Raw genomic sequence first — 14,471 nt, 5'->3', positions numbered from 1 at the left:
GAGTCCAGCTGTGATGTGAACAGTTCTCTTCCCTCTAGACCACCACAGAGGTGATGTGGACCAGGTGTAAGCATTAAGCTGTTTTATATCCTGGTACATGGACAGCTCACCAGCTGCTGCCCCAAGAGGAATGCTGGCTTCCAGACCCTCAGTTAACATGAGGTCTAGGCTGTCTAGCAGAGCTGTTTTCAGCCTGTTTGTGGTGATTTGTTTAAAACTGTGCTGAGCAGTGAGCTCCCTGCTCCCTCGAGCCCCTCCTCCTTGGAGAGCTGCAGTGTGGCATTTACAGATGAGTTGTGTCAAAGCTCTTGGCCTCCACGCAGAGTTACATGTTCTCCAGGGCACTGGGAACCAAGGAGGTGTTGCCTGTGCCAGGGAAACTCGTGAGCAGAGGAAGCTGCAGCCCATCCTAATGACTGGCTGAGTGACGTGGGATTTGCAGCCTTGTTCTTGGAGGAGCTGTTTGTGTGAGGGTCCCCAAAAACGTGTTCTGCCTGCAGGAATTCTCTTTATCACTTGCTACCTGCTTGCCAGCTGAGCATCCTCTCCTCTCTGCCTGTAAAGCTGCTTGTGCTTGCCTTGTCTCTCCTTTCTGTGCTTGCAAGATGAAGTAGGACTGTAGATACAAACATGCCTGCCAACACTTCCATCTGTAATTTGGACAGCAGCGTGAGTGTTGCTGATAGGGTTGATGTACCTTGGGGACATTCTCCAAGAACCTGGAAAGGGGGGGATAACCCAGGGAAGGGATCCAGCATTTTGAGACTGGCACCTGTTACATCCTCAGCTGCCTGTTAGTCTGGTATGAGGTGGTGGGAATGGCGTGGAGCTTCCCTGTGGCTTTGGCAGCCCTGTTGTTGGACGAGCAGGTCCTGTTGGCAGCCATGGCTTGGTGCCCACCTCTTGTCACCTGCCTGTCCCATCATCCCATCCTTTGTCCACCTGAGCTCAGCTAATGTCACCTTCTGTCCCCTCTTTTTGTGCTGCAAAAGTGAGAGGGATCTCAGCGCTTGTGAGACACCAGAGAAAGGTTTTGGTTTAGAAAGCCCTGATGGGGAGAAGGCGGCGGCCCCGGAGCAGGAGGAGGGATTGCTGGATAGCCCGATGGATCCAGAGGAGCTGTCTGCCCCACAGGACGCGTAAGGGCTTCATTTCAGTCGCTGGTGTCGTGATTGTGACAGCTTGTGTCCTTTTGCCCCCCTCTGTGGTGGCTGGGGCTCGCGTGTGAAGCCGGGAGCTGCGGTGTGGTGGGCACGGCGGAGCTCCGGCAGCTCCGTGTGCACATCCCAGCAGCTGCTCTGCTGTGAGGGTGCCAAGTGAGCAGTCTGTGCTGGGGAGGGCGAGAGCAGCAGCTCAGCCCCGGGGGTCTGTGGCTCAGGACTCTGTGGGATGGGAAGGAGCCCTTTGCCCTGTCCTTGGGAAAGCCTCCTCTGTGCCGGCGTGGCTGGCGAGGCTGCGAGCGCTCACCCTCCCTGAGAAAGGCTTTCCCACAGAACTTGCTGAGTGGTGCTGAGATGGGGGAGGACAGCAAAAACCCAACCAGTCACCCCAATTCTACAGCCACTGGGAACAGTGTTTGCATTGAAATAATGAAGTGATGAGGTCGGAGCTCCGGCCCGAGCCCCCCTTCTGTTGCTGCCCTTCCGATGGTATCTGTGGATCCGTAGCTGCAGCTCCTCTGTGATAGAGGAGCTCAGTCAGTGTGATTGTGCTGACTTTGCATTCTGTGTCAAATGACACATCAGCAGATGCAACTGGAAAAACAAGGCAGTGTCTCTTGGGGCAGGGTGGGGGAGAAGGACGTGTGCTGTGCAGACCTGAGCCGTGTCTCCCCTGTTTGTTGGGACTGTGGTGCTGTGCAAACCCAGGTGTGCCAGCTGCACCTCCTGTCCAGCAGCAATGGGGGCAAAAGGGAGAACATGATAAAAAGGTGGAAGTGGCTGAATTGCTCTGCAGAGCAGCCTGAAAAAGGACACCTGCTGCAGGTGGCATTATGGGGAGCACCAGTGAAACAGGATTTTTGCAGAACCCCACTACCTTCCTGTCTTGTTCTTTTTGCTAATGGCTGCAGAAGTGACCTTTTCTCTTCTGACTCGAGGCTCTATAACTGGGGCTGTTATTTCCCTGATTCCTGGCAGAACAGAAGTCACTCTGCCTTATGCTGGCAGTCTCACAGCACAGTGAGACCTTCCTGCTCCAGCTTGCACTAGCAAAGAATGAAAATTTTTCTTTATAGGCTAATTTCAATTTTCCCCTCCTTCCCCTTCAGCCTCTCTCAGACCTTATAATTTTGCTCCTGTCTGAAAAAGAAACTTAATTAGAACCAGACTGGGTTTGAATTTTTGGAGTGCTGGGGGCTTTCTGTTGCCTGGAGTTGGCAAACTCCCAGCACACTTCAGGTTGCAATTGCGGAAAAATACCTTGTCCATCAGAAGCACCAATCCCTGGGCTGGAAGCAGGTGCTTATGGCATCTGCTCCTGTGCCTGCCAGCCTGGCCAGGGCTTTGTAGCTACTAGATCCTTCATGATCTAGTATTGCCCTCACAAGGTGAGCTCTGGTGGGCCAAAATCAGAGTTATTCAGGAGTGCTGCTGGGGCTGGGTGTCATTCATCATCAGAGCTTCTCTGGGAGTCGGTGAGACATCCACCAGTGGTGGGCCTGAGTGAGGCTTCTGGAGTAGGGGGTTCTGAGATTTTTGGTTTGGGGTTGATACTCTTTGGGGGGGAGGTTGCTGTTCCTTTTGGGTTACTCCATTTTCTGTTGCCCTTTTGCCAAAGGACCTTTCTCTCTTTGGTAGGCAACCTGTGAAGGAAATCAAGCACCAGCAGTCCTTGAACCAGTCTAGGGAAGAATCCCTGGAGGAAATAGCCAAGAATGTGGAGACAGAGCTCAAGCAAAAGGAAAGTCATTTATTCCAAGCAAGGGAGGAGAAAACTCAGCAGTCTCAGGAGGAGACAAGGCAGGAGAAGGAAGCAGAGAAGCTTGATCAGCAAAAAGAAAAATCCCTCAGGTACTTACTTTTTTTACTCCATGTCCCCTGAGCCTTTCCAAGCTGCGATTTCATTGCTGCTGGCCACAGACCCGTGCTGTGGCAGGCACCACCTTGGAAGTGGTGCTGCTTCCCAGAGGTGTGGGAAAGGAGCAAGATAAGGCTCTGGGGAGGAGGAGGAGGGTGGGCCTCAGACAATCCTGTGCACGAGGACCTGCACACCTTGGGATGGGCAGTGCCCTGCTGTCAGAGCACAGGCAGCCTCAGGAAGAGTGACAGGGGAGCACCTTCCCACCTCCTGTGAGATGAGCTCTGATTCCGTACACGTGCAGCCTTTGGAACGCTGAACTTGTCTCTTATGTTTAACCTGGGAGAAGTTTCCAGTTCGGTGCCTGGAGCTTTGCCACCTGGCAGATGTTCAAAAATCCTGGGCTAAATGGTAGTAACAGGACTGGAAATGGGAGCATTAGAGCAGATGAGGTTACCCCAGAGGATCTATCTGGAGCTCTGATGCTGCGTGTTTTACAGAGGCACTTCCAAACAAGGCTTCCAGGAACAGGGCAGAAGGGATGGCTGTGTGAAACCCAGGATCTGAGAGCAGCACTGGGAGCTGTGTCCTTTCCCTGGGGGAGTTTTTCTCTCGAGGCTTGTATATTATTTTGGTGGACTCGATACTTATGTTCTTAGTGCACTGAGCAGCCAGAAACAGCATCTTGACATGAGATGTCCTGGGGATGCAGTCTGGGTGTGAAGAAAGATGCAGAAATTGCACCTGAAGGGAAAAATGTGTAGTAAAAGGTGTCATATGGAAATATGGAGCATCCAGGTACCTTGCCTGGGAGCCTGCATGCATTTGATGAGAGTTGATTTCATTTACCTGCAAAAAAAACCCCGAACCAAGTGCAGCCTATGATGATACAGCGTGTTTTAAAACCACACTGCTCAGGTTTGCTGCTGGGGCTGCACCTCCTGTGCCAGCAGCAGGTCCTGCAGGTGTCAGGGAAGTGAAAGGTCTGGAGCTCTGAGAAAGCATCATCTGGGCAGGTACAGCCAAGTGGGAGCAGCAGCTGAGCTATAGCCCTTGGGGAGGTGATTGTAAGATATTAAAACCTCCTGACCCTTTTTTCTTTTTCTTTCTGGCTGCTCATCTCCCAGGACTCCAGAGGAAGATTTGGCAAAGGTTTCTGAGGAGGAAGAGTTGCGTGTCAGAGAGGAAGAAGCTGAGAGACTTGCAAAGCTGAGAGCCAGAATTGCCTCAGAGACCGAGGCAGAGGAGGAGAGGATGAGGTGAGAAGTTGTGCTGCCATCCCCGGGGACACAAACTGTGCTGGTTTGGGAGGGAGGGATCTTGCATGCCACCAGCAGCTGCTCAGAGTGGAGGTTCTGAGCTGTTTCCCTGCCGTGGCAGCAGGTCTGACCCTGACTGTACAATGCTGAATCCTGACCTGTGTGTCCTTGTTACAAACCTGCCAGGGCAGAGCAGGAGGCCACGCTGCAGAAACTAAGGAAAGAGTGGGAATCCCAGCAGCTGATGGAGAAGGAGAGCCTGGAGAGGAAGCAGCAGCTTGCCTTGGAGGAAATGAAGCTGGAAATGGAGGAAGCCCAGCAGAAAGAGATCAGGGAGCTGGAACGAGAGAAGGAACAGTTCCTGAGCGAGGTCAGGGAGAGGTTAGACAGAGAGAAGAAGAAGGTGAGATCTTTGTTACAAACCAGGGTCAGCCCCGAGCTGTTCCTGCTGACCTGGCTGGCATTGCAGTGCTGAAACGTTGAGATTTAAATCACACCTGTACGTTTAGGACTCACTTAAAGCACAAAGGGAAGGCTGTTAGAGGCACACTGAAGAGGGGAGAACTCCCCCAATTGTTATTACAATGGTGATTAACTAACAATGATTTAAATAGCCACGTTGAATTTGAAGACAAGAGCAGGATAGCTGTGTGTCTTGCTAAGCTAAACCAAGCTCTGTTATCAGATCAGAACTAAATGAAACCACTTTATCAGCTCCAAACACCATTTTGGGTTCAGCTTTAGTCCTCTGGGGACCTGGGGAGTCCTTGAATGGGGCAGTTTCTAGTTTATTGAGCATGGCATGATTGAGATCCATGCAAACCCCCTGGGAGGGGGAAAGCACAGAGAGGGTAAAGGCACCTTGTACGTGATCCAGTTTGGAAGGGGGTTACCATTGTTCTTTTTGATGCTTATGGATAGAATTTAATTGCAAATGCATCTTGTACTGGCACGTCCCCAGACTGTTTTGCTCCTGTTTCCATAGGCAGTAGAGGAGCTGGAGGAACAGTTTGCAAGTGAACTCCAGCAGCTGAAGTCTACAGCTGAAGAGAAGCATCACGAGGTAAAGACGGTGTCCTTAGTATGTAAATTGTTGGGTTTTCCCTCACACTGTCACCAGAGGTGGCCAGGGAGGGTGGCATTAATTTTTCTCCACTTCCCCAACGTGGTTCTGGTCTGGCTCAGCGTCTGGCCGTGCTCCAAGCAGGGGGTGGTGAGACTGCACACGCGGGGCTGTGCCATGCTGCTGCCTCTCTGTAGGAGGGCACTGAATGGATCTGTGGAAGGGTGATGAGTCTCTGTGGGTGGCTTTCATGGCAGGTCATTTCCAGCCTGCAAACCCAGCTAGCAGAGGCACAGAGGAGCCAGGAGGCTCAGCTGCGTGAAGACTTGCAGAGAGCGGATCAGAAAGTGCAGCAAAAGGCCTTCCAGGTGAAGGAATATGAGCGTGAGGTGAGTGACTGCTCCCCTTCTCTGCAGAGGTGTGTGCTGAGGTCTGAGAGCCCATGGCCCCTGCCCAGGGGTGACAGTGGGGGAGAGGACATCTCACCTCACTGGGGTGAAGGCTTTGTGCCCCCCAGACCACAACCTGATCATACTCTGGAATTCAATCCTTGGGCTCGTGTGGGAGCTTGATTCTTGGGGGCCCTGTCGTGCAATGGTGTCACTCAAAGGGAACATCTTTCTCTTTCATCCCCCCCAGCTCAGCGAGCTCATGAGCGAGAAACGGCAGGAGGTGGAGAGAGACCACGAGAGGAGGCTGGAGAGGATGAGACAGGAGCACCGGGAGGCCTTAGCACGGATTAAGGAGCAGTTTGAGGAGGAGGTACCGCTCTCCAAAGAGTGTCCCCTGTGTCTGTTCCCTTGCTGGAGAGCCCTGTGCTTCACTGGGGGGTTTTCCTCGCCCCACTCAGGAGCGGAAGCGGAGGTCGGAGCTGCTGGAGAGGGTGCAGAGCGAGACCCTGCAGCTCTGGCAGTCCCACAACGCCGAGGTGAAGGCTCTCCAGGAGGAGCTGGAGAGGAGGCTCGCTGACCTGAAGCACAGGCACAGGGAGAAGGTGAGGAGCACCCCTCTGGTCCGTGTGACCTGGCTGCTTGGGGGTGCCCAGGTCACCTCCTGCCCCTTCCACCCTCCACAGCCCAGGGGGACTGACTCGAGTAACAGGTCACGCTTCCCAGTCTGTGACAGAGCTCTGCCAGGTGAGGGAGGAATTTGTGCCATTCTCTCTTTAACTCAGCGTCTCCATGCAGGAAAGAAAAATCCAGGATGCGGAGAACGAGCTTGAGATCCGTGCAAAGAGCCTCCAAACCAGATCAGAGCAGCTCCTGAGGCAGGTGAGTCGGCCTGGTGGGCTCACAGCAGGGGTTCCCTTAGCTGTGCCAATCCTTTGGCTGCTTCCTGGTGGGAGACTGGTCAGAAATGCTCAGCCAGGGCTTCTGCTGCCATCCCAGTTGCAGGTACAGCTTCCATCACGGGGCAGAGCAGGGCTAAGCATTCCTGGTGGTGCAGCCTCAGGGCTGGTGTTTGCAGTGAGAGCCTGAGCTGTGGGTGTGCTCAGTGCTTTTGGGGGATAGTGAGTGACTGTGAGAGGGGCAGAGGGATCATAAAGCAAATCTGACAACAGTCCTTGGGTATTTTGAAACTTGGGCCTGAGGTCTGTCCTTGAGGTGGTGCCGTCTCCTGGCTCTGACACTCCCCTGCTTTCTCACCTGTGCACAGGAGGAGGACCTGCGAAGGAAAAGGCAGCAGCTGCTGGATGAGGACAGGAGGACACGGCTCGAAAGGGATGTATGTATGGCTGAGCTCTGGACAGGGGCTGTGCTGCTGGTGGGGCTGAGGGCACCACGCTGGAACTGCGGCTTTTAAAAAAAAAAAAAAAAAAAAAGAAACCATTGCTTCTGAACTGTGAGGCTGAAAATCCCTCCCTGCCCCAGTCTGGAGTGCCATCCTACTGGGAGGTGGATTAACTCCGAGCCATTTCCCAAAGAGAAGAGACAGTTCTCTTTTTCCAGGACTGGGGGGGGGTTTGTGTGCAGCTCTGGACCCCTGTGAGCCCTTGTGTGCTGTGTGTGCCTCTTGCTTTGGTGCTGGGGAAATGACCGTGAGGGACCTTTTGCTTTGTTTTCTCCTAGGAAGCTGCTTTGGCCTCTGAGCTGCGCCTGGAGGAGAGCAGGAGGGAGCATGGCAGCCTCCTCGAGTCCGTCCGGCAGCTGAGGAGGTCTCTGGAAGAGCTGCAGGACCAGAAGGCTGAGCTGGAGGCCCAGGTGGACCTGCTGCAGACCCGGAGCCAGAGGCTGCAGAAGCGCATTGGGTGTGTAGGAGCAGTTTCCCACACTGTCCATAGCTCAGGGGGTGAATTTGCTCCTCTACCTCTGCCTGTCAGGTTGGTTTGTCTCCTCCTCACCTGCCTTGTGTGGTTAGTGAGATGCTGTGAGAGGAGCACTGAAATGCAAAGAAGAGGCTTTCCTGAGGTGGCTGAGCTGCTGGGGAAGGGTGGGAAGCAGTTTGCCTGCCCAGCCAGGGGTTATGCTTGGCACAGAACCAGCACTGTGCTGTCTTAGACACCTGTGGCCCTTTCCCTCCTGGAATCTGGACACCATTGCAGTCAGGGTGGACTGCAGGCTAATTAAATGCCTCCACTGTTGCCTTTTCCTGTGGCAGTGAGCTGGAGGAAGCAGTCAGGAGCAGGCAGGAGACTCTGAAAGAACTGGAGGCAGAAGAAGGTGTGGAGTCTCCAAGAAAGCAAACTGAGCTCCGTATTGAAGACCTGAGAGAAAGTACTCAAGCTGTGAGTAAAGCTTGAAGCACTCTGAAGGTGTTTGCTTTGTGAGATCTGAGGCTGTAACTCCCTTGAAAATCCCAGCTTTTGTTCCTTCTGTGTGAAATCATTTGAGGGGATGCATTTCTCTTTGCCACTATGCTCAGTAGTATTTGCTGATTTCTGTCTGTTATTAGTGGGTGGAGAGGAGTGTGGGATACTGGAGTCAAAAGCAGGGCTTGAATTGGAATAGAAATTTCTGTCTCACCTTCAAAAATCCCATGAAGAACATCCCAGGTGCTGTTTCTGGATCTAGGCAGTACCATGCTGATGTCATTCCAAGCTTTCACTCCTAACTGAATTCTTACAGGAGCCCTGGGGTTCTATTTCCCGTACACATTTCTTAATTTTTGAAATGCTTTACCTCCTCAGCCCTCATCCAGAGAACCTGCTTCCCCAGCCTCTCAGAGCCACGAGGAAAGCCACTTCCAGTTTGATCCGTGAGTATCCAAGTGCCAGAAGGCTTTTCCTTGTGCTCTGGTTTTCCAAGCAAACGCTTTAGCTCAGAGTTGCACACAGTGCCCTCACAGTCTTGGTTTCGGGAGGGGGGTGTGCAGGAGGGCACAGGCAGCCAGGGCTCACGCCTGCCTCTCTGCTGCAGTGTCCGGAGCTACCTCTCTGCAGAAGGGATCTCCCTCCAGAATGCCAAGGAGTTCCTGCTGCGCCAGACCCGCTCCATGAGGAAGAGGCACTCGGCGCTGAAGGCTGCGAGGGTGCAGTGGCGCCAGGACCTGCAGAGGGCACAGGAGGCAGTGCAGGATCCCCACAGCTCCCAGCTCCTGGAGGGCATGCGCCAGAACCTGGAGGAGGTGAGCCCTGAGCTCACTCACAAACAATCCCACAGCCCTGGGATCAGTTCCTGGCTCGGCAGGTGTAGTGACCCTGTTGGAAGTGGGGTTTGGAGGTGAAACCTCCTTTTCCTTGGGCTGACCTTGCTTTGAGCCATGTACTCTGCTCGCTGTCCACACCGCTTCCCGAGCTCTCGAGGACTTGGGGGCAATTTCACTCCAGCAGCATCATTTCCTGTGCTGAGCAGATTGAGATAATGAAAGTCACCCTAACTGCTGACATAGATCATTTCCTGTCGTTCTGGTTTAATTTCCCTTCTCGCTTGGCTGTTGATCTCCTGCAGGAGGCAAAGCACTTGGACAAGATGAAGTCGGCCATGCAGAAAGGACAGGTGCTGCTGCAGAAGAAGGAGGAGAAGCTCGGCCAGCTGGAGTCTTCACTGCTGGAGGAGGTAACCACCAGCATCACTCCCAGGGCCTTCCCAGCTGCATTGCCCCTGCCCAGAGCTCTTGGCCTCCTCCCCCAGGTGGGGGGCCTGAGGGGCTGGTGGCCAGAGACTGGAGTTTGCCAGCAGAGCTGGATTTTGAAACACTTTCTGTGAGAGCACAGAAGACTGAGTGTGTGGCTGCAGAAAGCAGCCTGGAAAAGAGCCTAGAGAGAACAAGGTCTGGGATGAAGTCTGCTCTCCTGACCAGGGCAAGCCTTGGAATGTCTTTGGCTCTGCCTGGGACCACGTGGCCTTGGGCAGGGCAGCAGCAGGGCCAAGAGCACAGCCTTTGGATGGTGGAAAGAGGGAACCCAGCCCTGCAAGAGTTCTGAGGGTTATTTAAAGCACAAAACACGTTGACTCCTGTCTAGAAGGGCCAATTCACATGGCTGTTGGATTTGGCCTCTCACACTTCCAGAGCCTAAGCAGTCTCTTGGTATTCAGATTTTGCTGTCAGGGACTGAAGACGAGTTTGCCTTCTCTTGACCTGTGCCTGACTGAGTAGACAAGCTGCAGGCAGATTTCCAGCAGCTTTTACTTTTCAGGGATGATACAGCAGGTTTTGTTGCTTTGTTTTCCTCCTGGCCAGCTCTCGGATGAGGATACACTGAAGAGTGCTGCATGCAAGAAGATGGTGACTTTTGATCTGAGCGACTCTGAGGACACAGACAGCACATCCATTGGAGAACTGTGTCAGCCCAAGTGTAAGTGCCTGCCTGGCTCGGTGTGCTGTGCCCAACCTGTGAGGCCCTAGACCTGTTCTGGCTTTGCCTCGCACCTCTCTGCTGATGTTCTCACCTGTACTCAGTGGATGTCTAAGGCAGGTCTGATCCCCATGGTTGGGACTGCTCTGTGTGTGAAACTTGATTGGAAAAACTTGTTTCCTGCCTGTAGTGGCAGATAAGAGGGATGGAGACTGTACATGAACTTGCCCTTGAAATCTCTGTGCATTAGAAAACCTGGTTTTAGCTCTTCCCTCTGCTGCTGTATTGCTCTGCAGAGCTGTATTGCTGTTCTGCAGGAGTCTGGGTTTCCCCTTCCTCACCTCCCAGGCAGGAGAGGCTGCTACAATTCCCTCTCTGCTGGCTTGTGCTTTTTGTTGGCCTTCAGTTGCCTGGAACTGGAGCTGTGCAGGGAGGAGGGGCAGGAGGGTTGGGTTGTTTGCACAAAGGCCGCTCCTGTCAGCGCTTGCCTGCGACCCCTTCTTTCTCCTCTCTTTCTCCAGTTGATGTGAGGACGGATTTGTGGCCTGTCCCCCAGCTGGACAAGATCCAGCACTTGAGGGACTCTCTGCAGTGTATCACCAGCGAGCTGAACGGGGTCCTGGGTGTCCTGGACTCCCTGAGCCATCACCACAGTCCTCTCTTCGCCTCGACAGCCCGTGATGGCATCCCTCTGTCCACATATTCCTCCTTGTCAGGCCTGCGGGCAGGCAGCTCCATGGGAGATATTTCCAGGGTGTCTTCCACCGACAGGTGGGCCTGGAGCAGTGGGCTGAGCTCTAGTCTCTCCATCTCAGGGCGGTCAGTGGACAGCATCCTGGCAGAGAAATGGCACAGGTATTTCCCAGGTGAGTCTCCTGTCCTTAATCCATTCTGCTCCCTTACCTTCAGCTTTTGATTTCTCAGCCCTGCAAGTTCTGACTGTCTCACCCTTCCAATGCTGGAAGGGCGGATGCACTGGAGCTGCTGATAGGAAGGGTGCTAATGGGATAAGGAATGAGAAGCTCATTCCAGAAGTGCAGCATATGGCTGCTCCTGTCATCCTGCTCTTTAATATTCACCCAAGAGAGCAGCTGTTCCTAAAGGAGCAGCTTCACTGGGAGCCTCCTGTGAGTGGCACACAGGGATCACCATCTCTGCTTCCTTAACTCCACCGTGTCCTTGGCAGGTTGTAGGGACAGTGTGTCCACAGTACAAGGAAGCAAATGCACCTAGGTATAAAGACTGTTGATTTTGGTGTGTCTGTATTTGATGTCTTGTTTTCCAGAGGGGATCTCATCGCTCAGTGGGAATCCCAAGCCTCTGGACAACAAGCTGGGATACGTACCTGCAGAGTAAGGATCTTTTTTGGTAATGGTGGCTCCTTCTGTAACAGCCCATCACTTTCTCCTCAGTTCTGCCCAGACCTCTCCTTCCCACCTACCCTCTCTCTCTCTCACGTGCCACAGTGAACAGATCCGGCAGTTCCAGCGTTCCAGGTTCCGTGAGCCAGGGAAGATGAGCATTGAAGGAATGATTGAGAGCAACAAGAAATGGCTGAAAAGCTTCAGGAAGGACTCAAAAGCGTATCCTTTACCTGGGTCTGGCCTTTAAGTGTGTTCCTGCTCCCTGCAGCGGGCAGGAGGAGGTGGCAGGAGGTGAGTGAACTGGGAGCACCGAAGCACTGAACAGCAATTTTTGCTTTAGTGTTTGGTTCTGCAGAGGAATGTGGTGTTTAGCAGTTAGAGCATGAGCCACCTGTTTGCTGCTCCTTGAGCTGGACTTGGCTGAGGAATTCTCCTCCCTTCCTTTCCCTGGTTGTGATGCTCTTCAGTGACGCTGCTCTGCTGTAAAGTTAGAGCTGCTAATGTGAGAATTTAGAAAACATGACCCAAACAGTGGCACATGGGGTGGCCACAAGGGCTGGGCTCTCCCTGGAGCTCTTCTCCAGCTCCATTTCAAGGCATCTTGCAGGATGGGGTTGGATCCAGAGAGCAAAACCTCTCTGTGCTGTTAGCAGGGATGTTTCCAGGCTGTGTGGTACGTCGGTGTCTCTTCCAGTGTTCACTGATAAGCAGCAAATCCCTGGGGCCTCTGTGCTGTCCTGAGCCCGGTGCACCTCTGAATTCCCTAATCCCCCTTTAATTCCATTTGACTGGGATGCAGCAGGCTAAATACAGCATGTGAGCACAAGGCTGGCTCTGTACCTCAGTACCTGCCCTGTCTGGCTGTGCTCAGGTGTGCTAATTCCTGCTCTAAGCCAGGATTTTCCTTCACCCAACTGCCAGACCTCTCTCCCTGCGTACACAGGAGCCCCCGACCAGCAGCACCAGCCCCAACCTCCTCCAGCTGGGAATGGATGAAAACAGGCAAATTAAGGTGTACCACTACTAAAAGGTGGGATTTTTCTCTGGAGAGGTGGTGAGGGTCTCCCTGTGGTGTGCTGGGTCTCAGTGATGCCCACCCAGCCACCACTGCTGTGTCTGTGTGTCCTTGAAAATAAGTCTCTCTGCAAGAGAGTGGAGGAAGGAGGAAGCAAACTTCCCAGGTGGATTCTTCTAATCCTGTAATGTGTCCAAATATACTTTATAGACTATTTAATCCAGCGGTGACATATCAGGGCTTTGATAAATCAACATTTTCCTCATTAGTATTCTAGCAGTGGTGAGGCAGAGCTGTGAATCATGGAGGACTTTGAGTAACTGGTCAAGGGGGAGGATTTGAATCCAGCTGAGACTGTGCTGGAGGAAACATGTCAGGAAATGAGCCTGCACCGATGCCCAGCAAATGCTCCATGGCAGGTGGGCCGTGTCAGCTGGCCTGTGGCACGTGTGAGCAGGGAGAAGGAGCAGTGGAATGGTGCAGTCTGGGGACAAAATCAGGGAGTGACAGATTCTGGCTCCTGGGGAATGTTCTGCTTGTTTGGGGTGGAAGCAATAGGAACTGAGCCAGGAGTGGCTCTCCATGGCAGCGCTGGACAAGCGCTCCCTGCTTCTCTCTGTGCCAGACTGGCCAGAGCTGCTCAGCCAAGCAGCTGTGGGAGCTCTGTTCCCATGTCATGGATGTGCCAATGGCAGCGGGAGCAGGGATGGCAGGAGAGTGTGAGGAGTGTCTGCTGGTGCAGGCACTGCTGAGGAGCTCAGTCTCCTGTGAATGTCGAGACAGAGCCCCACCTGCATCCTTCCATGCCCTGGGGAAGAGAGATCCAGAGCTCAGCTCAGCAGCTGGGGTCTGCTTCCCTGCACGGGGCTGGGGAGCCCTCGGCATCCAGCCTGGCTGCTCCTGCAGCAGCTCCACAGGGATCCTGGGAGACGAGGGTTGTGGGACGGGCTCTGAAGACTGGAAAGCTGGCTGAGGGGTTGGGGTGAGCAGCTCCTGGTCCTCAGCTGCGAGATGGGGGCTCGTGGCTTTGCTCACTGGGTGGCTGCAGTCGTGTTCCGTGGGAAAGGCCGTGTCCAGAGTGTATCCCAGCCCACTGGGCTGCACGAGCTGGGAGGGGCAGATGGTGCTGCTCTGCCCAGTGTGGGGGTGTCAGGATTTCGTACTGCTGAGCAGGAATGTGGTATTTGCTTGTCTTTGTCAGTATTTTCTCCAAGCTGACTCTAAATATTTTATGCCCTGAAAAGATGCCGAGCCACTTGCCATTTCGCCTGATGAGGACGCCTGCACTTCAAGGGATCCCTTCTGTGAAAAATGATCTTCAAAGCCATTTCTCCTGAGATGCCCCTCACCCTCCGTGCTGTGTGTGCTCCTCGGGTGGGTGATGATGCACAGCGCCCTCCTGCTCTGCTCCTGGGTGGTGTGTGCTGGCACACGCCGTGAGCGTGGCAGGGGGATGTTTACATGCAAATAGAAATATATTTTTGATGAACATCATTTTGAAACTCTTAAGAATGTCTGTATATTTTATTTTAATTTTCTTTTTTTTTTTTCTGATGTTCTTAGAATTTTTGTAATTACTCAGCCAGCCTTAGTCCTCTCTAGGAAGGGAGGGATCAAAACACGGGTTTCCCATCTGCTGTCGTATTGCACCAACTCCTGTCTGTAGGGATTTTGCTTTTAGTTTCCTGGATACTGGGGGAAATATGGCAATCTTTCCAGTCAGGTTTTTTAGTAGACACTCCATGGTTCTGGCTCACTGTGGCCAAAGCTGTATCACTGAGTCCACTCTGTGTGCTGGGAGAAGCATGGATTAGTGCTGCAGAGAAATGCCAGGTTTTTTTAACAATAACTCAGTTTGAAACATGTTCCTTTTTCCTGTTAAAACCTGGGATAGCAGCTGTATCTGGTTTTGTACAAAATTAAATCAACATGAGCCTGTTTTGTGTGATGGTGATGGTTGTAGCTCTGTTCTGTTGTAGCTCTGGATATCCAGCTGTACTTGCCTCTCACATCTTTC

General features: G+C 53.1%; 1 protein-coding gene across 6 annotated transcripts in view; it reads left to right on the top strand.

Annotated features, from left to right (window-relative positions):
• Positions 1-14,240, top strand: part of CEP164 (centrosomal protein 164) — a 30,827-nt gene extending 16,587 nt beyond the window's left edge. For all 6 annotated transcript variants that reach the window (XM_050322862.1, XM_050322863.1, XM_050322864.1 and 3 more), the window contains 21 exons: positions 993-1,139; positions 2,799-3,011; positions 4,146-4,277; positions 4,464-4,680; positions 5,263-5,340; positions 5,598-5,729; positions 5,980-6,102; positions 6,191-6,334; positions 6,528-6,611; positions 6,997-7,065; positions 7,410-7,588; positions 7,939-8,065; positions 8,468-8,535; positions 8,697-8,904; positions 9,228-9,335; positions 9,961-10,075; positions 10,597-10,941; positions 11,361-11,427; positions 11,542-11,658; positions 12,361-12,469; positions 13,699-14,240. In XM_050322862.1, coding sequence (XP_050178819.1) covers positions 993-1,139; positions 2,799-3,011; positions 4,146-4,277; positions 4,464-4,680; positions 5,263-5,340; positions 5,598-5,729; positions 5,980-6,102; positions 6,191-6,334; positions 6,528-6,611; positions 6,997-7,065; positions 7,410-7,588; positions 7,939-8,065; positions 8,468-8,535; positions 8,697-8,904; positions 9,228-9,335; positions 9,961-10,075; positions 10,597-10,941; positions 11,361-11,427; positions 11,542-11,658; positions 12,361-12,466 — 2,779 coding nt within the window. In that variant the 3' untranslated portion in view covers positions 12,467-12,469; positions 13,699-14,240. The remainder of the gene's footprint in view (positions 1-992; positions 1,140-2,798; positions 3,012-4,145; positions 4,278-4,463; positions 4,681-5,262; positions 5,341-5,597; positions 5,730-5,979; positions 6,103-6,190; positions 6,335-6,527; positions 6,612-6,996; positions 7,066-7,409; positions 7,589-7,938; positions 8,066-8,467; positions 8,536-8,696; positions 8,905-9,227; positions 9,336-9,960; positions 10,076-10,596; positions 10,942-11,360; positions 11,428-11,541; positions 11,659-12,360; positions 12,470-13,698) is intronic.
• Positions 14,241-14,471: the final 231 nt, after the last annotated feature.

This window comes from Myiozetetes cayanensis, unplaced genomic scaffold, assembly GCF_022539395.1.
Source record: "Myiozetetes cayanensis isolate MyiCay16 unplaced genomic scaffold, myiCay2020 scf29, whole genome shotgun sequence".
In the NCBI taxonomy this organism is placed as follows: domain Eukaryota; kingdom Metazoa; phylum Chordata; class Aves; order Passeriformes; family Tyrannidae; genus Myiozetetes; species Myiozetetes cayanensis.
The sequence above is the reverse complement of the archived record's forward strand: the minus strand, read 5'-3'. Positions and strand labels throughout refer to the sequence as shown.